Below are 23,791 nucleotides of genomic sequence, written 5' to 3'. Positions count from 1 at the left end.
GACAGACCTGGGGGGTATTCCAGAAAGCAGGTTATGTGACATACCCGGGTAAGTTTGAGAGTAAGTAAGTGGATAACCTCAGCTTTCGGTTCCAAAAACGGAGGTAACTTTGTGGGTATGTATGTAACCATAGCAACTCACTCTCTGAAGATAACCTGCTCGGTAGCAGGTTATGTTCCAGTGTAAGTTTGTGTCAGAAGGTAAGCGAGCATGGCGTGCCCTTTTGATGAGGATCCTGTGGACGTAGAAGCTCAAATTATACGAGGTTTTTTTTCGCCGGGAGAGAGTTATAAGACCACGTATTGATGTGTTTTCATACCCTAATGATTATTTGAAGGAGCGTTATCGTTTTTCAAAAGAGTCGTTAGTTTATTTAACACGTCTTTTAAAACCGCATATTGCGAACGTCACAAACCGTGGTTCTGCTCTTAGCACAGAAAGCATTCTGTCCATAGCACTAAGGTTTTTTGCGTCTGGCCATTTTTTGTATAATGTAGGTGATGCAGAGCATGTGGGAAAGGCAACTGTTTGTAGAGCCGTTCGTACGGTATGTCTGGCCCTTAAACACCTCTTACCCACATTTGTACAGTTCCCTGGCCACAAACCTCTGCGTGTTATTAAGAACGAATTCCACAGAGTGGCAGGTTTGTTCTTTGAAGGAAAATCTATTACGCATATTTAATATGCAGTCTTATTAGTTATATCTATACATGTTTTCTTTATGCACACTCAATACTTCCATAACTTTGTTTCAGGGTTACCAAATGTAATTGGGTGTGTTGATGGCACCCACATTCCTATTAAAGCCCCTTCAATAAATGAGGGGGACTATGTTAATAGGAAATCTACTCATAGTATCAATGTGCAGGTAACAATTTCCGTGTGTCCTTAATTTTTTTGCCTTGTTAAAACCATTGAATTGTAATATTGCTTTTTTTCCCACCAACTAGGTAATATGTGAAGCAACCCAAATAATTACAAACGTCGAGGCAAAATGGCCAGGATCTGTGCATGATGCCAGAATTTTCCGCGAGTCATCATTATGCCAGGCATTTCAGCAGGGTATATTTTGCTTGATATAATGAATTATTTTGTTTTATTTATTTTTTTTTTTACTATATTTGTATTATACACTTTAATCATTACAGGACAGTACAATGGTTACTTGCTGGGGGACAGAGGATACCCTTGTCTGCCCTATTTAATGACACCCTACCCTGAACCTGAGCCTGGACCACAGACACGGTTAAACCTGGCTCACAGCCGAACAAGAGCTAAGGTGGAGATGACCATAGGGATTCTCAAATCTCGGTTTCAGTGTCTGCGTGGGCTCCGGGTCAGTCCAGAGAGGGCATGTGACATCATAGTGGCTTGTGTTGTGCTTCACAACATTGCCACTATAAGAGGAGAGAGCCTCCCTCCTTGTATTGAGGGAGATGGCCCAGAGGAACACCTAGACATTTTAGAGGCCAACAGAGACGGAAGACTTGAGAGACAGGATCTGTCAAAATTTTTTTTATTAATTTTTTTTGCACTGGTTTGCCAGACAGTTCATTTCTTTAATTCCTGAAAAACAATAAATGTACAATTCAGTAAGATTTTTTTTATATATATTACTTTATACACACACAAACTTAACATGCAACAGATTAATATTCACAGTTCTCACCTTAAGGCGATGCTCCAGTAATTGAATTTCAAGTGCTGCTTTTTTTATAAGTGGCCTTTTCTCTTCCATTTGAAGCTGTATAAGGTCCATCTCCATGTCACTTTTACTTATTTGTTTCTGAAGATGGACCTTATACAGCTCTTTTGCTGGCAACTAGGAATTGGAAAATGTATAATAAATGAGATTGTTTGGTCAGACAATAAAATTAAAATATGGACAACTGGCCACAAGTTCTTACACTGCTTAGATTATGCGTTGAGGTTGAAGGACCCTCATCTGTGGGCAAATCCCCAGGTATGTACTGTCAAATGACAATGACAATGAGTTTGTTACTCTGATGCAAAGGCGGCCATGCATTATAATGGTCTGCATTATACCTCAGTGGGCCTAGGAGCATTGTCCACTTCTGTCACAGCAGATGTGGTCTCTTCATCATCATCTTGATCATCCTACAAGAGAAATATGCAAGTTTACATCATCTGACAAAAAATAAATAAATAAATAAAAAATAATAAAAAAGCAACTAAAGGTCCCTAACAACAAATTACTTACAACTGTGACGGACCGTGTTCTTTCTGGAGGGTCCAATAACACAATATGTCCATCAGTATCTATATGAACACACAACCATTAAAATTATGTATATTATCAAATAAAACCAATACTACATGAAAGAGTAGCATGTCACAATAATACAACCAAGATCACAGTAGTCTATACATCATATGCAGTTAAATAAATAAAAGCTTGTATAAATTAAACATGTTCAAAAAGCCTTTAAGTGACAGAAATAGTCAAGTGAAAAAATGAAAACAAATCATAGAGGTAAACTTACATTTCACCATTTTTTCACCATCACTTGTTGTACATGATGAACTGCCCCCTTGAATGCCAGCAACCACTGGTCGTCCTTTATTAAGGGACAGAGCCAGCTCCTCACATGGGGTAAGGGGAGGTGGTGGTGGACCCCCGCCAGTTAGACGGGCTTCAGCCTTCTTTCTATTAGCTACATGACAGAAAGAGTACTAAATAGTGTTTAATTAATAGTTCAGTAATTGTGTAATGAAATATTACCTTTTTGCAGAATGTTTTTGTGTTTCATTTTAACTTGGCTCAGAGTTCTTCTGGCTCCAGAAGGATTGCACCTTATTAAATAAATAAATTAAATATATATATATATATATATATATATATATATATATATATATATATATATATATATATATATATATATATATATATATATATATATATAAATAAATAAATAAATAAATAAATAAATATATATATATATATATATATATATATATATATATATATATATATATAATGTACATGTAGACATCACATTTAATTATGTTGCATTATAAGAAAACAGGAAACAATAACACATTTGTAATTTTATACACTCACGCATTTACTCTGTCCGTTATTTTTTGCCAAGCCAACTCTCTATCTTTAGCAGATGCAGCTGTATTGCTCCTTTTTAATATTACTGGCTTAAATTCCTCGTACGCATACATTAAAACCTCCAACTCCGCCTCTGTAAAATACGCCGCTCTCTTTTTTTTCGCTTTGACTTTCCATGGTGACTCATGAAATCAGCGATCCATTGAGAATGTCTTTATGTATGCTCTGTGCACGCGCATTAACTCTAGGTAACCAATTGAGGGTTGATTAAACTAACTCTTCTCAGGTGTTTTGGAACCGACATACTCATGGTATGCCGGTTTGGGGTAAATGAACCCAGAAGTTATGATTTACCAAATGGTAAGTTAACCCAGCTATCTGGAATACCCCCCTGGCTGGAATATGTTTATTGTCTTGTGACTATTGCTCAGTGCTTTCTGTTGTGTTTTAAACTATTTTCATGTGTTGTGAGAATTTGCAGCACAAACTCTTAATTTGTTTGCATAGTGAGAATTTTGAACATGTATGCTGTCAAACTGATCTTTTCTTGATTTGCTGATGATTTTGTAAACACACGTGCTTTCTTAAATTCCAATGTGTAAGGTCTCTCTGTAGTTTTGGGTTCATTTGCTATCTGCCCTGACCATTGCCTGATCTTTGGTTGATCATTTTGCTTTGCCTCAGATACTGTGTGTTGATCTTTGACCATGTCTGTTTTGTCTATGATCAATTTTATTAAAGCTGCATTTGGATCTCCAACCCCATTGTCACATCTAATAATAGATATATTTAATTTTTGTAGGGAAATATATATATATATATATATATATATATATATATATATATATATATATATATATATATATATATATATATATATATAATTTTTTTTTTTTTTTTTCATCCTAAATTTGTGGGGCTTTATTTTTTTGTGGTATTTTTGCTTCAAGCTATTATAATTTCTGACCTTGGTGGACACAGAAGTGTTAATGCTGCTTCATCAATGGACTCTGGCTCTAATTGAAGTGGTAAAACTGACACCATTGTATACAATCACTGAAAGTATTAATAATACAGATGCAGAAATGGATGTTTTGTTTGTGACAGGTACTGCAAGCAGTAGACCAGTCAGACCATCTGACCAATGAGAGAAGAGTAGGAGCATAGAAATTACTAGAAACAAAGTAAATGTTTGAGGCTCTTTGAGAAATGAGATGATGTGAATAGTGCTATTAATATATGCATGCAATAAGTTTGAAATATTTGAAGCATTAAAAAAATAACACAACATGGCGTTTTTTATTTTTTTTATTTTATTTTTTTTATTTATTTATGTCCTGTTGTGGGTGATATGGGTTCAACTGGTGGAAGAGTGTTGTTTTAATGGAATTTGGTGCAGTACATCGAAAGGAAGGGAAAAACCTCAAATAAAATAGCCATACTTTAAAATGTTTAGTTTAAGCAAATTTGATGAATGCAATTATTCGTGTTGATGAATCTGAAGGGAGTTGGTCACTGGAAAAGCTGTACTGCGTGTGTTGCCTATGTGCTCCATAAGCAACAAGAAAAACACCTAACAACACCGATCGACTGTGTTTGTATCCCACAAAGTTGGTTAGAATTTAATGTTTAGAGATGGTATGACCAAAGTCCCTTTAAGAAATCTATAGGTTTTGGTGTGACACAGTACATACCTATGTGTGCCTTTGATGTGCCTCTTGATGCTTCTTACATTCTTGTCGTGGCACAAAAATTTATATGCTGATTCAGCCTGGTACATGCCTGTTACATGGCACCAGGTTTTGGTACCCAACCTTACTTGTGAGAGACTGTTCTCACTCTCAGGTCAAATCATTTAAAAGAAAAGGACCACATTGTCCGCTGATAATGTCAACAGACTGGTCTGTCTTCGCAATTAGCTAAATGTAAAGGAGGACTAAACAATTTTTTTTTTTTTTTATAATTAATGTGCTTAACCCTCAGCAATACAACTTTTCAATGAGTACAATTGTTTGTAATAGTTTCTTTATTATTATAAATTTCCAAATTTCATATGTGCAATGCTTGTATTTTGCATATTCTTTTCAGTCCATCTAGATTCCAACTTGGAAATAATTTTTGTTTTTTTATTGGCATTGATTGTTTTGATATTTAAATGGCACTTACATGCCAGTGTTTTTATTTCTGTAGTAAATATGGGTTTTAAGCCAACAGTTTGAAGATCTTGATGGCCTATTGTAAGTATGTTTTTTACATGACGAAATCTGTGTTACAAGTTAAACAAAATTTCTAAAAAACAATCGCATCTCAAACTTACATTATTTACTTTTTTATATTTGAATAGCCAACATTACAACATTTAAATGCAAAAAAAAAACAAAAAAAAAACATTTTTTATCGATTGACAGCACAAGATGTGATGTGTATAACAAAACATGTGTTTTGACCTTTAATGCATGTAAACATTTCATAGAATTAGACAAAGCCAGGCTTCATAAAAGCATAACAGGACCAGTGTCAGCTAAACTTACAATGCAACTTTTAAAACGTTCATTCTAAAATCGCCCTAATAAGCTCTGGAGTTTTTTTTTGTGTGTGTGTCTTTTGCATATAGCCTCCAGGGTTACGTCATGTCGAGATCTACTGATCTTCACCAACATGCGAACCAGTGAAGAAAAAAAGCCCAGCATGCTACTCTGCAGAGCTCTGAGAACAAACACACATACAAATCAGCTCGACTCAAACCGAGACCACGGGGACACATGAATCACGGGCAAACGGCGCCCTGCCTAGTGTTTTCTCCTTGCCTATGGCAATATTTGTGTGACTGAGTAAAAGTCTTATTTGTAGATCCATTATAACTTTATATAGCTGGCACATCCAATCCTACAGCTCTTTTTGGGAATTATAGCCATAATAAGAGTGGGTGTTGGCTTTTCCCTCTGTGTAATCAAAGGCAACTGACCTGTGTGGCGTACAGTCCATAATGGGCTCTCTGGATAACTGGAGCAGATTACAGCGTGCCTTTTTAAACCCTACCTGTGATGTAGTCATTTGCTCGGTATGATGGGATGCTCTGAAAGGAGCTAAATAAGCATTGAGCAGCAGATACGCCACATTAGCTTTATAAATTGAAGGGGGGTAATGATAAACTGAGCTGAGGGCGTCTGATGGACAGTGATGGCTCCCCCGAGTGAAGGCTCTGCTGAATTTTTGTTGGCGTCTATGGCAGTGATTGAGGGTGTATCGGGCCCTTTGTTGTTAGAAGATCTCATGGTGCATTGAGAGAATGGGAGCAGGGCTAAGCATTGATAGCACTTAAGTAGCTTATCGCATCTGCGGAGCATTTTAGCTGATGCACAGTGAAAGAGGGCCTCGAGAGCAAACACTTATCTCACGCTCCAGTGAAATATTGTCGTAGCTTTCTCTACTCAAGGGCTTTCTTACAATAGATCACCCCGGTGCCCTCTTTTTACAGCATTTGTAGTATTGACTCGCTCTAATTTAATACGAGCCTTGTCGTAGAAATGTAAAACAAATATTACTTTCATTCACAAGAGCCAATCTGCCTTTATTGGGTCCTAATTAATTAAAGCAGAACATTGTGAGATGAACATGGAAATGTGTATGTTATAGAGCTAATTATTCTTATTAAAGGGAACAATTTTCTCAAAGCAAACAAGTGTGATATTTGTACTTTTTATTATTATTATTATTATGGAATATTGCCAACATAGGCTCATTTTGAAAACGTATCCCTATATACACTTCTAGAGAACACAAATTATGTAGTCGGAGGAACATATGGCTGCATTTCGTGCTTTAAACGAATGCTTCGGTTGGTCAGACAGTTAGTTGACAGCGCCCTCTGGTGGATTTACACCAAAAACAGCTGATGCAAATGGTACTCTCAAGAATAATTTGAGATCTCAAAAAGCATACGCAACAGCCCCTGGCAGATTCGTGAAAGCAAAACTGCAAAACTGCAAAAAAAAAAAAAAAAAAAAAAGTTCCTGGAACATTTGGTGCTCTCCAGAAATGTATAAAGGGGTACTTGATCAGAATGAGCCTGGGTTGAATATTGCAGTTTATTTTAAATGATGTATTAATGCGCATTATTTTATAGTGTATGCCCTTGAACAGTCTTTGAATTGATCTTTGGTCTTTAAAAAAAAAAAACAATGTTTAATGGCATGAAGGCAGGACTCAAACCTGTCACTCACATACGATAAACCAGGGATTCTCAACCGGTGAGATGTGGCCCACTTGTGGACCTTGGCGTTCCTGCAGGAGGGCTGCGAGGTAGCTTAAAATTAATTCTCAATATTATACTATAATTTTCGGATTGTATTATTAATATACTATATTAAAATGATCAAAGTGATGAATGATCTTTATCGTGTTGTATCATGTGATGGATTACTACAAACTCAGTGCAAAAATGGGCTCAATGGTGTTTCTGCCATTGAACTTGCATATGAGCTTCAGACTGATTCTGGTCGAGCTGTTCACTGTTCCTGTTAGTGATCTCCCATATATTATCCAGCCTTAAACTCAACCACCATCAGATTGACAGGTTTCAAAAGGTTTAGGGTGTTTTACTGTATTTTATTTACTTTTTAAATATTGAATAAGGATTTAAATAAGCATTTCATGCAAACATTTTTGAGAAAATGTCAGACAGGTGGGCCTTCAAAAATTATTTAAGAAATGGGCCCTGAAGTGAAAAAGGTTGAACCCCTGACCTAAACTTAGCTAAACTAACATAATATAAAATGAAGCATTCTACTGTTGTTAGCAAACATTAACAAATTTTAATGAACACTGTAATTAATGTTTTGGTCATTGTTTTGTTCTTTGTTAGGTAATATTAGTTAATATGGTAACACAATAACTAATTTGTAACATTATAAGACGTTTATATTTGGTTAATTTTTAGGTTGGAAATTTTCTAATCCCCATAGACAAAAGAAAAAAAAAGTAGTGACTGCAGCTTGAAGGAAAATACTGAAATAAATGTACCAAATGTTGTGACACTGACAACAGGGGTGCGAATCCAAATGCAGATTTAATAGCGAGGTCATGTAAGCGATGGTCAGCACAGGGGCAAACTAAGTATAAGGGCAATCCAAAGTCGGAGTCAAAATAGCAGGCAAATGGTCAGCAGGCAGGCAGCAGACAGAAAAACACAGATAAACAAGGCAAGGATCAAAACTCGGCAAAAGCAAAGGAAACAAGAAAAAAGAAACAAGTTGTAATGGTACTTAAACAGATAACAAGACTTAGCCACATTGTGTGTGTTTGTGCCTTTCTTATAGTCCAATGACCCGTTCCCACTGAGTGGTACGGTACAGTACGGTTCAGTACGCTTTTATGGCTGTTTCCACTTTCAAAAGACGTACCGTACCATTTTTTGGCACCTTTTCTAAGGGTACCAAACACGAGAAAGTGTACCAAAAGGTGGAGCTACAGTATATGCGCAGCTGAACACTGATTGATTACAGAGATACCTCATGAACTTGTGGAGCAAGCCAGATTGAAAACAAAGGAACTGCTATGTTTTAAATACACAGCCAAGACATTCTTTGTACTATATGCACATAATTATGAGCGATGGATGGTTTAGAATCCCTGGTTTAGGGTATGTGAGTGACAGGTTTGAGTCCTTCCATGCCATTAAACATTTAAAATTGTTTTTTTTTAAACCAACTCAAAGACTATTCAAGGGCATACACTATAAAATAATTAGGATTAATACATCGTTTAAAATAAACTAATATTCAACCGAGATCTGCAGTTGTAATCAAATCATGTTGCTAGAAAAGTTAGCAATAAACATTTATACACAAGTATTTATATGTGTAAAGCACCTGTTTTGTGAGAAGTGCTTCTCATATGATGTGTAAACGACCTGTGCAGCTTTACAGTAGACATTTATTCCAGCGAGAATGACATTGACTGAAATTTTGTCATACACCACGCCCACCAAAAGGGTACCCTTGGTAGTGGAAAAGGAAGCCGACCCATACCGTACTGTACCAGTCAGTGAAAACGAGCCACAAGTAATCAGTCTGAGCAGCTTCAGCTGTGATTGTTTGCAATCATTGGTGACTTGGAGCAGGTGTGTGTGTGTGTTGCATGACTGAATATGTAGTCCATAACATGGCGGATTTGTAGTTCATGCAAATATAAGTGTTTACCAGCGATCTCTGGTTGTTAGATCACTGGTGATTGTGACACCAATACTGTAGTAAAAAATGAACTTAAGAGAAAGTAAAAGTACACCTATTTTATTCCTGAAAAAAAAAATAGTCTGTTACAGAAGTTTGAGTAATTGTAAATTGTTACTTCACACCACTGATTTTAGTTTTTAGACACTTCCCTACTGAAAAAAACAGCTTAAACCAGCCTAGACCTTAGCTGGTCAACCAGGCTGGTTTTAGAGGGGTTTTGGCCATTTCCAGACTGGTTTCCAGCCATTTCCAGACTGGTCTTAGCTGGCCAGGCTGGAAGATGACCAGCTAAAACCAGCTTGACCAGCCTAGCCAAGCTGGGAGCCCAGGCAAAATCAGTTATGTCTAGTTTAAACCAGGCTGGTCAAGCTGGTTTTAGCTGGATTTAGCTGGTCATTTTCCAGCCTGAAAAGCTAAGACCAGGCTAGAAATGGCTGGAAACCAGCATGGAAATGGCCAAAACCTCTCTAAAACCAGGCTGGTAAGCTAGATTTTTCAGCAGGGTTCCTTGCTAATTTCACATCATAAACCTGGTGTTTTTAAATTTAGATATTCACCTGCCGTTTGATTCCTATTTTTATTCCTTAAGCTAAAAAAAAAAAAAAATTAAAAAGTTTTAAATGATAAACTTGCAACACTTTATAACCAGGCGTCATTTTTAGGATATGTTTATACGTCTTAGCATGCAAGTTAATAACTTTTATGGTTTACCCAAACAACTAGTTTAAAATGTGCTTTTATGGCCTTTTTAAAGACCAGAAGCCATTACAATTGCATGTCCTGCGTTTACGCTGAACTGTGCATTTCAGAGTGATATAAAACAGCCTTAGTCCACAGCTTGTGTCCATGAACATCAGTCTTATTTGTATTAAAGTGCAGCTCACTCTCATTTACTTTGACTCTAAGGAGCTGTGACTCAACCTCGACGGACATCAGACTCAGACTTACTGTGGAAGTGGAAATGGCACTTGCGGGGCTTTGTGCAGTAATGGTGTTTATACGGCAGTATGCTGTGCTAGCTTCATATATTTGTGTCTTCCTTAGTGTCTGTTCATTTCATTGGCCAGCTTAATGCTATAGTGCGTGCATTCATGCTCTGTTAATAATGTGGACATTACTGCTGATAAATGTGCTATGCTTTTGCAGTAGCAAAGGATGATGAATTGTGAAAGGATTTTCGCAGAATAGTGAGTACAAAAACTTAACAATGTTTATGCTGAGCTACTTGTATTGGTTTTGTCATTCCATCTATAATAATAATAATAATAATAATAATAATAATAATAACAATAATAATAATAATGATCGCCTCACAGCAAGAAGTTTGCTGGTTCAAGCCCCTGCTGTGTGAGTTGGTATTTCTGTGTAAAGTTTGCATGTTCTCCCCGTGTTAATGTGGGTTTCCTTAGGGTTCTCCGGTTTCCCCCACAGTCCAAATACATACGGTATAGGTAAATTGAATTAACTAAATTGGCTATAGTGTATATGTGTGAATTCAGGAGAGTATGGGTAATTCCCAGTGCTGGGTTGTGGAAGGGTATTCGCTGTGTAAGGGTGCTTTTACACCTGCCTTATCTAGTTCGATTGAATTGAAGTTCGTTTCCCATTTTGGTACGGTTCGTTTGGGCAGGTGAGAATGCAGCAATCGTACTCGAGTGAGCACCAAAAGCTGACCAAATAAGCGTACCGAGACCTGCTTGAAGAGTTGGTCTCAGTACGCTTTCAAACGAACCCTGGAGCGGTCCGTTTGTGGTGAGAATATGATCCGTACTAAAACAGGTCCATCCGCAAAAAGTTCTGGGCGTTTTGGACTAATTCAGCTGCCGTCGGCCGATGCGCTGTGCATTATGGTATATGGAGGATATATATTTGTTGACAGTGCTTTACCAACAGAGAGAGAGAGGGAAAAACATTACCTCATGGATCGTTGGTAATATTTGCGCAAGATGACTATGTCGCAGTTTAGCTAAATTAATTCACGCCTCCTCCTGAAGTGACATGCGATGCATTAAACACTGTTTTCCAGCCGCGGCCGCGCTTTATTTTCATAATGTATAGTTTGTCTAAAGTAGGGATACAATCAGTCAGCGCAGTTGTCCCTCCAGAGTAAAAACGACATTTTGTGTCTGCCGGTTTTGTTTACCTGCGGGAGTTCATTGGCATTTTCCCGCATGGGAATTCTGACCAATCAATAAGCAGTTCAGGAAATATGTTCAACAACATCTGGCCAATGAGAGATGTGGATTTTGTCAGATGACTGCATTTTGGTTCGTTTCAACTCGTTCGGACCAAAGCCAGCAGTGTGGTGTGAAAACGACCCAAAGACGGCAGAAGATGCAACAATGTATCATGTATTACCCTTTGTCCGGACCAAATAAAAGTGAACTACAGATGTGAAAGCACCCTAAAACATATGCAGGAAAAGTTGAGAGTTAATTCCACTGTGGTGACCCCTGATCATCAAAGAGACTAAGCCAAAAATAAAATAAATGATAATAATAACAATATTAGTGGGTGGCATGGTGGCAGAGTGGGAAGTGCTGTCACCTTAAAGCAAAAAGGTCACTGGTTGGAGCTCCAGCTGGGTCAATTGGCTTTTCTGTGTGGAGTTGGCATGCTCTCCCCATGTTCACGTGGGTTTTCTCTGGCTGCTCCTGTTTACCCCACAGTCCAAAGACATGCGCAAAAGGTGAATTGCATAAGCTAAATTGTTCATAGTGTATGTGGGTATGTTCTGGTCCTCCAGGTTGGGGGGTTAGTAAAAATAACTAACTAACAAAATAAGTAGCTAACTGATTAACTAACCCCCAGTACTCTTCCTAGAGCTGGCCGGCCATCTAAACTGAGTCATCGGGGGAGAAGGGCCTTAGGGCCTACTCACACTATGCCATCCTTACCGTGCCCATGCCCGTTTCCCGGATCATTTGAGAAGTGTGAGTGCGCTGAATCAGGCTCAAGCACGGTTCAATTGTCCGGGCCTGGCCCGGTTGGAAGAGGTGGGCCTAAGCACGGTTAACTTGGGCTTTGGCGCGGTATGTTTGTAGTGTGAGTGCAAAACGCGCCAAAGCCCGAAACTGAAAGCGAGACATGACTTTTAAGGGACTGTTTCATATGGATTTATTAATCATTCTTACTGTTCAGTGAACACAAACTGCCGTAGTTTATTAAAGACGCAAACCTCTCACTGCACGACAGCTGCATGCATTCAGCAGACCTCCTCATTCCTGCAGCACGAGAGCATTATGATTATGAGCACCAAAAGTGGCGGATCTGTTCGGCGAAATATCTGACTGTGTGTCACAGCATCCCTAAGGACTGTTTGGCGAAATATTTGACTGCATGTCACTGCATATCAAACAACTGACACGATATAACTAGAGAAATCTCCACTTTGCTGCTGAGGGACAGCGCTTCTCACTGAACAGCACAGCAGCGATGACATTTGTGGTGTGAGTGCGGACACATTAACCAATTATACATATTAACCGATTGTGGTGTGATTGCGGGCCATCGGGGGAGACGGGAGGGGGGACAAGCGTGCTTTGGCCCGGTTTGAGGCAACTGTACCTGTACTGTCTAAGCTCCAGCGTTCTTCTGTGGAGAGAGGAGAACTTTATAGAAGGACAACCACCTGTGCAGCAATCCACCAATCAAGCCTGTACGGATGAAGCAATGTACAGAGATATGCTGAATGAAAACCTGCTTCAAAGTGCTCTTGACCTCAGACTCAATATCAATGGAGTGCTTCACAACAACTCGTGAATGTCCTTGAGTGGCCCAGCCAGAGCCCAGACATACATCCTATTGAACAGCCCTGGAGAGATCTAAAAATGGCTGTCGCTTCCCATCCAACCTGACAGAGCTTGAAAGGTACTGCAAAGAAGAATGGACAAAAATTCCAAAAAACAGGAGTGCCAAGCTTGTGGCATCATATTTAAAAAGACGTGTGGCTGTTATTGCTGCCAAAGGTGCATCAACAAAGTATTGAGCAAAGGCTGTGAATACTTACGTACAGTTCATGTGATTTTTTTTCCCCAGCCTTTTTATTTTTAATAAATTTGCAGAAATTTCAAAAAATCTTTTTTCACATTGTCATTATGGGGTATTCTGTGTAGAAATTTAAGAAAATAAATTAATTTAATCCTTTTTGGATTAAGGCTGTAACAAAAAAAAAATGTAGAAAAAGTGCAGCACTATAAATACTTTCCTGATGCACTGTAATTATATTTATTCTGTGTGAATTGATTAATAATAAATACATTATATATCCTATTGCTTGTCATATTCCTTCTCTTGAGGTGAGAGGAAATCCATTCCTTAATAAGTAATTTATTTTTAAGTCTTTGTTATGGCAGGAAAATCAATCCAAAACATTTCCCTTCATTGTATTTTTGACTGCATCTCAAATAATATATATTCTTTCATTAAAACCTGTCAGAATTCCTTCAGTGTAAACAACGTCTGTGTGCTTAATTATACACCATGTGTGACTTAATAATTAAATCCGTCTTTATCATTTTGAAGTTCTTACTCGTGGACTGAAAGTGAATCCATTTTTAAATACATCTTAGCTGTTTTAATGCTTCTGTGTGGCCATGAAATGACTCAAAACACATTTTATCTTCCTTCCTGCAAGTATTTTTCCACCATAAACAGCCTTAAACAGTGTTTGTGCATTTAATTATAGTTATTCTGCTCGGCTTCATTGACGCTGCTTTCATATAAAATGTGACTACAGTCCATTTCTCTTTTCTTTCACAGAAATGATCTGTGCTTGAATTTTAAAGCCACTATAATTCACTATACTTTCCAGTTTCTTGCTTCCCCTAACAAGAAAATGAAAAGCTCACAAATTTGCTCGAGATAAAATAGTATATATTGGAAAACTACTTGCAAGCTGATGTAAATTCATATCTTGGCTCCACATATAAGCCAGCCTTTTTGAAGTTCACCAGCTTTAAGCATAATCAATGAAAAGCCTTCGTTTTGTACCAAAATGATACTTTCCTCTGGGGCGCCGCAGACATGCTGGGAGTTGTATTACCATTTTCCTTCAGAGTATAAATCATCCAACACTTGTACATTCCTTCCAATACTGCTGATGAATATTTCATGAATGAAATTGCACTTTCACTGATATTCAATTGTGCCAACCGACCCCCCACCAACCCCACTGATCGCATATCCACCAGGACCCATGAACACCTTCCTTTAGGCCAAGGCTAAATCTCCCTTCCTTAAACTCACGGTCGAGTTTGCATCTGAAGTAATCAGAATCCAAAACTTTATTCTCCATTTGCACATTTGTACCTTGCGGTCAGATCTCGGTTGTCATTATTGTGGATAATAACCAGAGTGTCATCAACGGTTTACTGTGCTTCTGCTGAGTGTTAAAAAGCGCCTGGAGGAAGTCGAGTATATGGAGTCACTTCCATGAGACTTTATTACCCATTACCCATTTAGTAGCGCTTATGGGCTTTCCATCTGACAACCCCGTTTAAACGTTTAGACAGCATTGCGAGCACTGAAATCTATGAGTCTTATTGCCTGTGCTGTGCTAAAGAAGGAACCATGGCCAACAACAACAACATCCTGATATAGATGTGTCACTTATGGTGAGATGTTCACAGGATAGATGACATTATCAGGAAAAAAAGCAGAAATCCACTCAGACAGAGTATTAAAGAGATACTGTAGTGGGAGGTAGGCTGTTTTGTAGGATTGTATACGGTAGGTGAACATTATCTATAAATGACTTTTGAATCTTGTGATTTCAGCTCTAGTGTAACCCCAGGACAAGATTTGTAGGATGAGCCACCATTTGTTTCAACCCATGGCATGAACAAGAACACAACAGAAAGATTCAACATTATTGATACGTACCTCTGCATATATTTCTAGGCAGCGGGAAATGTGTCCCATGAGTTTTTTTTTTTTTTTTTTTTTTGCAGGTTTTGTTTTTGTGACACCACCAGAGGCAGTAGTGTACGCTTTTTCGGATCTTAAATTTCTCTTGCTAGTGCCATTCACACCTGCCCTTTTTACAAAAATGATTGACTATCCGACTAACTAACTGACCTACTGAACCACCCACCCCCTTTCTTAAACTCAACTGATAATATTTTTAAAAGCACTAACTGACACGATCACTGCCTTCCCTAAAAGCCAGATAGGCTTTGTTTTACTATACGCAGTATAAGAGTCTAGACCTTTAGTAAATGAGCATTGTGCTATTTCTGAAAGATTACACTATTTTCTTTCCATTTATTAGTCCTTTAAAACCAAAATTTTAATCTGTTTTTAATCATTTCATTCTTTGTTGTTTTATTTCTTATACTCGTTTTCTTTTATTCTTGTTTATGTAAAGCACTGTGAATTACCGTTGTGTATAAAATTGTGTATGCAGTTGGCTGCATAAATAAACTCGCCTTGCCTTATTCTTCAAAAACAACTGACTACATGTAAATTGTCAATTATCATGTGGCTAATTTCCACAAAACTAAACATTAAACACAATACATCTGAAATGGATTAATTTACTAAATAGTATTGTTTTATTTAGTCACAAGATTATGCCAGTCAACAGCAGCAGTATGACCGACATACAGTATATACTGTATGAAGATATTCACTTAGTCATGATTCGTAGAATCATCTGAGTTTTTCAGTGATTAGTATTAGAATTAAGCGTTCAGATAGCCATATAATACAAATAATGATGACCTTATCTGAGTAATGGTTTTAGATTTCTGAGTGTTGCAATGATATCGATAAACTCAAGTTATGTCATTATCATCTCAACATAATTCACTTAATCAGTCAGTTTCAGTTCTAACGCTCCAATATTTTTACAGCTTTAATTTATGTCATTTTTAAAGTGTTGTGAATTGCTTACAAAGTTCAGTTCAAAATACAGGATTTGTAGCATTTCATAGATTTCATAGACAGAAACTTTCTGTAGTAGGAATGACTTTTGAATATTGCAGCTTGAGCTCTACCCCAGGACACGATTTGAAGGCGTCCAGGTTTGTTTAAGGCAAATGACCTTATAGTAAGAGCCAATCAAGCCATTCAACTTTGTAATGCCCTCTAGTCCTGTTGCCACAGTGATTTTCTGTCAAATAAAAACACCCACAGCTTTCAGCCTTCTTGCCTGATGCAGTACTCCAATCATTGGTTTTCTGGATTAGCAGGAACATATGGCTGCTGTTTTACATGATTAGAGTTAAAAGAGCTAATCAGCTCAAACAAATGTATATTTTTCTTCTAAAACATACAGTAGGGCTGAGATATTGCAAGATAAAATGCACCAATATGTACAAGTGATACAAATTATATTATTCAGTTTTATCTATAATTTTATCAATAAGAGTCCGCCAACTGCATTAAGTTTGAAACATGTAAGACATTTCAAAACCTATCATAAACATTTCAAACATTAAAGCTCAAAGGATTCAAATAAGATAATAAAAGTGTTGTTAAATTATAATTGTTAAATGTTAACTCTAATTTAAATCCATGCCTTTTGAATACATTCAACTTCTTGCATAAATCCTTGTTGAATGTTATTGTGTGAGAGTAACACCCACAGACTGTAACAAAGTGATTCTGTTACCTTCTTGTTATGTGTAGTTACTGTGTAAGGCCATACTTGCACTATGTACAGTTGCCTTAAACCGGGCCAAAGCACGCTTGTCCCCCGTCCCGTCTCTCCCAATGGCTCGCACTCACATTACATTTGGGCCTGGGCACGCTTACGACATCGATGCTGCGCTGTTCAGTAAGCTCTCTCGCTCAGCAAAGTGGAGATTTCTTTAGTTTTATCGTTTGGTATGCAGTGACACGCAGCCAAATATTTTACCGAACAGATCAGCCACTTTTAGTGCCCATAAACAACCATAAAGTCCTCGTGCTGCTGGAATTAGGAGGTTTGCTGAAGGTGCGCAGCTGTTGTGCCATGAGGAGTTTGCATCTTTAATAATCTATGACAGTTTGTGTTCATTGAACAGTAAAAATGATTAATAAATCCATGTAAAACAATCCCTTAAAAGTCAGGTCTCGCTTTCAGTTTCGGGCTTTGGCGCGTTTTGCACTCACACACAAAGCCCAAGTGAACCGCACTCGGGCGGATTCAGCGCACTCACACTTCTCAATTGATCCGGGAAATCAATTCGGATAGCATAGTGTGAGTACGCCCTAAGGGTAACATCTGGGGTCTGTAATTTTAAGTAATCCCAGTAAGACTTTATTTTAAGGTGTACTTGTTACACATGTTCTGTGCACTTATTATAGTAATTGCAATTAATCATGCGCAACTGCATACACCTAACCTGAAATCTAACCCTAATACTGAGTACAATTTATTAATGTTACTCTGTAAATAAACAAATACTTATGCACCTCCTAATTTAAAGGGCACCTAGGTTACCCCCTTTTTTTTTAGATTTAATATAAGTCACCAGAATTTGTCTGTAAAGTTTCAGGTCAAAACACCCATCATATGTTTTATTACACCTTTTATAAGATTCTATCTTATACCTTTTTGCATCAGGTAGCGGTTTTGTTGTACTGTGCCTTTAAGGCTAGTCATCCTCGCCGACCGTTTTTTAGTGCCTTTCTGCGTGCTTTAATCTCCTCCCTCGGCTGCGTCAGACAACAGACAGACTTAAAGGAAGATCTCACGTAGCGTTTGTGAGAAATATTACAGTAAGAACTTTACCAATGAGTATTTGTTGTGAAGTTGCATAGGTGAGTCACACACAATATCATTACAAAGTTCACATGCGCACACACACATACACACACACACACACACACAGACAGACAGCGCGCACGTTTAGCTTTGCACTCTTTTTGGACGCAAATGTGACAGGATACAGGTTAATATCCACTGTTATGTATACATGTTATATTAATGTACAAAATAAACCTGATTTAACATCCACAAACCGGTATTGAAGTGTCTTCCTTTATAATTGTTCTGACGTACGGCTGTGCTGATGAAGTAAAGCTACAGTAAATCGCTGTAATTCAATACGAACATGCACTGTTTTAAAACATTTTAAACTTGTATAACTCACTCTTGATTACATTTGTATTTGTATTTAATCATTGGGATAAACCCCTTGAGATGTACCATCTCATTTTCAAGGGGGTCCCACAATTAATCACAATCACATAATAACAACACAAGAAGACATAAAATAAATTACACAACATCCAAAAAACATGACATAAAATCAAAAAATAATAAATAAATAAAATAAAGTAAAAGTAAAAAAAAAAGTTAAAAAAAAATGACGATGATTGATAATCCTAGCAAACTGAACAGACCTTTCATTCCCACTTGCTTTTCGCACGTCCTGTCTTGTTGATATGATTATACATGTGACTACCAGGACATGTTAATACGCAGCTGTCAATCAATTCGGTGGGCAGGGGAACTGCACTCCTACGTCAAGTTGCGTTCGGTCTGAAAACCACTCCAATTGGTTCACCATTTTGATATTATTAAATTGAAAAAAAGGCCTGGCTGTGTTTATATCACCCAATATAACAGTCTATACACCAGAACTATACACATGTCTGTCCAAACAGCTTGAAAAGTAGATTTTTCACCATAGGTGCCCTTTAAATTAAACAATATCAAAGTCCAGCTTCAGTCATCTTTAGATTTTAGACCCTTCCCTATCATGGTTGAGGGGTCTAAGTACCTCAGTGAGCCTAGAAGCTATGCAGTCAAGGGCTAAATGGCCATGGCAAGGTGTTCCAAAGTAAAATCTAAAGATCTCACAGTAGGTGAAAAGCCAGATTAAGGAGCTTACTTGCATTTGGAGGCCTGGTGGATAGGTCTGTGCCCATAAGACCCAGGTACACTCTCTTGGGACCTTCAGTGGACCATTCATTCTGAAAAGGGCAGGGTTGGAGAGGGGTCTGGATGCAGACCTGGTGCAGTGCAATCTAAGCTGCATCCAATGCTATTTAATGCGCTCTCCCAACCCCACACCTAACTCTACCTGTCACTGTGATGTCACTCACTCCATTGAGTGCATTGTGTCTGACATTGCATCGCTGATTGATGCAATCTCAGCTTGCATCATAAAGGCTGCATCCATATACTATTGCTGGGTTGTCCTCTACTCTAGGGTTGCTCACGGTGAGAGGTGACAGGCTGTTATAGGCTTGCTTATAGTTTCCCAGCTTCGCTGTTGTGTTTTAAAGTTCTCCCTTGTGAACGAGAGGGTCACCTATGTGCCTTTATGTCAGGGATAGGTCTTTCAGTATAGTTTATGGTTATGGAACAAACAGCAATGCTGAGTACCCATCCTTAGAGATTGTGGAAGTTCAATGTAATGACAGTAAAACCTGGAGAGATTTGATAGGTAGAAATGGCCGCCCTGTTCTGAATCCAAGTAGTGTTCTGTTGTTGGATCTCTGTGCTAGTCACAGTTTGTCCATAGCAAACACTATGTTCAAGTATAAAGGTGTCCAACAGTGCATATAGCACCAAAACACTCTATGGGCTGAACATTGATGATTGACTTTGTGTACATTCCATCTGACCTCTTGCTGTGTTTTGGACACAGGTGAAGGATAGGAGAGGAGCAGAGCTGTCAACCAATCACCACCTAGTAGGGTTGACTCACCTGTCACCCAACCTGAAGTTACTGAGGTGGTTTGCAAGGCATTGGGAGTCCGCTTTGAGTACTTCAAGTTTTTGGATGTGGTGGGGCTGTCTTAGCTGATATACTCCTATAACATTGTGTGGAGTTCTGGGACAGTGCCTTTTGACCGTGCAACTGCACAGAAAAAGCTATGTCAGGATATTGAAGAGGAGAATCTGGCTTACAACAGAATCTCATATTCAGAAAGAACAATGTGTTTTTCTTCCAGGAAAAATTGTGTCTCAATAATACATGCTCTAAAGTATAATAAGTGAAGTATACTATGGGTTTTACATAATATAATGGGTGTCAAATTTATTTAATTCAGTGCATTTAAGGCAATCTCTGCAGAACTGTGGCCCTCCATTATCAAGCTTTGTCTTTTAAAGCCATGTCATTTTACTCTTTAGCCATCTTTGAAATGCCTTTTGGTGATCCTGTGTATCAGAAATAGATGTTCTAGTCAAAATGCTGCATCTTGAGAGCATAATGTATGAGCCATACGCTTATCATGTGATTGAATATGACAACAGTCATAACAGATAAAAATACTCAAATTTAGATATGCAAACTATTACTGTAGATATTGACGTCACTGCCTCCAAACATACTAATTAATAATGTGTTTGAATGCGGTTTACTTGCATTGCTCATTAATTACTAAGGTATTTCAGTAAACTGACTATTTCTGCTCGTTGTCAGGTTTCATCCTCTAGGTTTTAGTTCCTTGGGGTTTTGCTCTTCCTGTGTCTTATCAATTATCCCATTCAGTCATTCTGTGCTTGTACACCTCCAGTTCTCGATCTATTCTTGTTGCGATGTAGGTTTGTGTTCCTGCATGTTGTGATTTGTGTACATTGTTTAATAAATGTTGACAGCTGCTACTGCATCCTGCCTACACTCTCAAAAGTTTTTACTGTTATAGAAGTAAATATACAATTTACATGTAGATAAATGTTAACATATGAGTTAGGTGACTTAATTAAATAAATTAATCTAGCCATATTGGCCTGGAAAATACATTTTTTTTACATGTGTATCTAAGTACACAGTGTAACTACAGATGAGTTACAAGCAGGGCTAAAAAGCTAAGCAGAGCTGAGCTTGGTCAGTACCTGGATGGAAAACCACATGAGAAAACTAGGTTGCTGTTGGAATTGGTGTTAGTGAGGCCAGAACAGGGTGTGCAACCTGTGGTTCTGAGTCCTAATGCTCCAGTATAGTGAAGGGGACTTTATACTGTCAGTAGATGACGTCTTTCGGATGAGATGTTAAACCGAGGTCCTGACGAGGTTCTGTGGTCATTAAAAATTCCATTGTACATCTTGTAAAGAGAATGCTGTAACCCCGGTTTCCTGGCCAAATTCCACTTATTAAGCCATACCCATCATGACCTTCAAATCATCCCCATCCACTGAATTGGCTGTATCACTGTCTTTTCACTCCACCTATAGCTGGTGTGATGAGCGCACTGGCGCCGTTGTCCTGTGGCTGTCGTTGCATCATCCAAGTGGATGTTGCACACTGGTGGTAGAGTGGAGAGACCCACCTCCCTCATGATTGTGAAGCACTTTGAGTGTACACGATAAATGCATGATATAAATACACATTTCATTACAATACATTACATTTAAGCTTTAAATAGGAAAATAATCAAAATGCATTGGCCAATTAATGAGTGAGATGCTAATGGTCTAATCCGATTCATTAATTTATGCTAAGCTAAAAGGACTCCTGAGACTGACTGAATGAATTAAATTTGGTAAAACTCAACTGTTTAACTCTTGGGTGTTGTCAAATAAGCCTATTAAAGCATGCCTTTATTTAGCGATTTATGCATCCCAGACTTATTGGGAATATGTACCTAGGTCTACATTTCTGAGGAGAGCAAAATGTGTCACTCGAATGAAATCTTGTACACTGTTCTACTTGTACAAGCTACTGTGCAAACTACTAACAATGGAAAAGTGGTCCACAGTGGGCACCGGTAGCATGTAAAGCAAAAAAAAAAAGCCATCAGTGGCATCATATCGATCCATAGCATTTGTTTTATAGACAAAATAGAGCCAGATGTACCTCTGGGTAAATATTTTGCAGTCTCCAGAAATGTAGACAGGGGTACGTGGCGAGGCATTATTAATGCTTCGGTTGTAAAGCATTAATAACTGATTGTTTTGGATACAACCTTTTACAGCTTGAGAATAAGGGTGCACTCACACTATACTATCTGAACCATGCCCAGGTGCATTTCCCAGTTCGTTTGACAAGGTCAGATGCGGTACGCTTATAGTGTGTGCAAATCGCTCCTGAGCCTGAAACTGAAGACGCAACATCCCTTTTAACACGACTATTTCATAATAATTTATAATCATTCTTAATTTTCAAATAATGCAAAATGTCATCATTTAATAAAGATTCAAACCCCTTACTGCATGACAGCTGCACCTTAGCAAAACTTTTATTATGAGCAGCATGAGGACTTTTATGATCATTTATGAGTGTCAAAACTTGTGGATCTATTCAACAAAATATTAAAGGGTCACGAAACACCAAAACACATTTTTTGAGCTGTTGACAGTCCTATATGTGTCCCACACTGCTAAAAACACTATTAGGACACCTATATTTCACTAAAAAGTGTAAATTGGTTGTTTTTGCGTTATTTCAAGCAAATTTGTACTTCCTGTTTGAAACGAATTTTTGAAGCTGCGTCACGGCCATGACATAATAGCGTGTATTCCAGCGTGCAGACTGGGCATCTGTGCCAGAGTGTGTCTTATTACGTCTTACAGTGTGATGCATTAATGCATGAGTAAGGCTTGGTTCAAACCAATCAGCGTGCTCTGTTGTGCAACTTCATTAATAATCATTACTGTCATAGTGTTTAGACGACAGAGACGCCACGTTGTGTTGGCAAAACAAGCGTGAAGTGCTGCTTTTATAGTTTGCTGCAGTTAAGTTTTGTTATCAATTTCTCTGTGAGAGCGCAGCTGGAGTCACGTGTGGATTAACAGTGTACGCGACGCTCAACAACAATAACTTGCGAGTCTAAGGAGGATTATTGTTTACCTGAGAGCTGTTCTCATCTGCAAATGCTGAGATCCGGATTCGCTTGTAGTCTTCTCTTAATAAAGACTCTAGTTGCTGGTGATTGTCCTGTCTCTACAGATTTGGTAAATGAGCAACCAGTGCTCTTTGTTTATTCAGTTTGTTCGTATCGAACTAAGTTAACTATTGCACCGAGTGTAAACATGTTAGCACTACAACCAAACTTTAACCTCGTTTAAGATTTTCACCGCATTTTGTGACCGGAATAACACACACGGCTTACCTGCCATGTGCATCTAATTTTCCGGGAAATGCTGAGTTTTTTTTTCTCTCATTTGCCGTGCGGTATGAAACATTGCATGCCAAATACACGCTTACAGCAGTTCCTTGAATCAAATATCTTGTTTGTCGCGAGGGACATGAATGAATTCCCTGAATGAAAGAGCCAAACTGCAGTTAAAGCTCACCATTTAATAATTTGGCAAATAATTCAACTACAGATGTCAACACAGTCACTTTGTCCCCTGTGTGTGTGTGTGCGTGCGTGTGTGTTTTGACTCTGAAAGTCAGCGCGCCCAAATAGACACTCCCACACCATGCCTCTTTTCTTCCTCCGACACTCCCCCTAAACAAAGCTGGACACGCCCACTTTTCTGACTTTTTCCAAAGTAGAGGTGTGAAAACACCCTGCTGAAACGAGGGGGTTTCATGACCCTTTAACTGTGTGTCACTGCATCCCAAAAAACTAAAATAATACAAATAAATAA

At 38.2% G+C, this 23,791-nt stretch overlaps 2 protein-coding genes and 1 long non-coding RNA gene across 3 annotated transcripts in view; 1 reads left to right on the top strand and 2 right to left on the bottom strand.

Moving 5' to 3' along the window:
* Positions 1 to 23,791, bottom strand: part of LOC147831238 (uncharacterized) — a 650,544-nt gene that overhangs the window by 435,001 nt on the left and 191,752 nt on the right. The gene's annotated exons all lie outside the window — the stretch shown is intronic.
* On the top strand, positions 42 to 1,889 carry LOC137489095 (uncharacterized). The gene is made up of 3 exons (XR_015523250.1): positions 42 to 868; positions 951 to 1,062; positions 1,149 to 1,889. It is a non-coding gene; the product is annotated as an uncharacterized LOC137489095 (long non-coding RNA).
* Positions 1,501 to 2,810, bottom strand: LOC110438488 (uncharacterized). The gene is made up of 6 exons (XM_087306677.1): positions 2,744 to 2,810; positions 2,505 to 2,675; positions 2,222 to 2,280; positions 2,047 to 2,118; positions 1,908 to 1,970; positions 1,501 to 1,822 (listed from the first exon to the last, which is right to left on the bottom strand). The coding sequence occupies exons 1-6, from the start codon at positions 2,769 to 2,771 to the stop codon at positions 1,619 to 1,621; spliced, it is 597 nt and encodes a 198-aa protein (XP_087162803.1). The 5' UTR covers positions 2,772 to 2,810; the 3' UTR covers positions 1,501 to 1,618.

Source organism: Danio rerio, chromosome 23 (assembly GCF_052040795.2).
Source record: "Danio rerio strain M-AB ecotype USA chromosome 23, GRCz13ab, whole genome shotgun sequence".
In the NCBI taxonomy this organism is placed as follows: Eukaryota; Metazoa; Chordata; class Actinopteri; order Cypriniformes; family Danionidae; genus Danio; species Danio rerio.
Note: the sequence above shows the minus strand (reverse complement) of the source record. Positions and strands in the feature narration are given on the sequence as shown.

Coding starts and splice junctions, on each gene's coding strand:
- LOC110438488 (XM_087306677.1), bottom strand. CDS start 2,771: ATGAAACACAAAAACATTCTGCAAAAAG. Junction 2,119..2,221: donor GAACACGGTCCGTCACAGTT/GTAAGTAATTTG, acceptor TTTCTCTTGTAG/GATGATCAAGATGATGATGA. Junction 1,823..1,907: donor CAACGCATAATCTAAGCAGT/GTAAGAACTTGT, acceptor TCCAATTCCTAG/TTGCCAGCAAAAGAGCTGTA.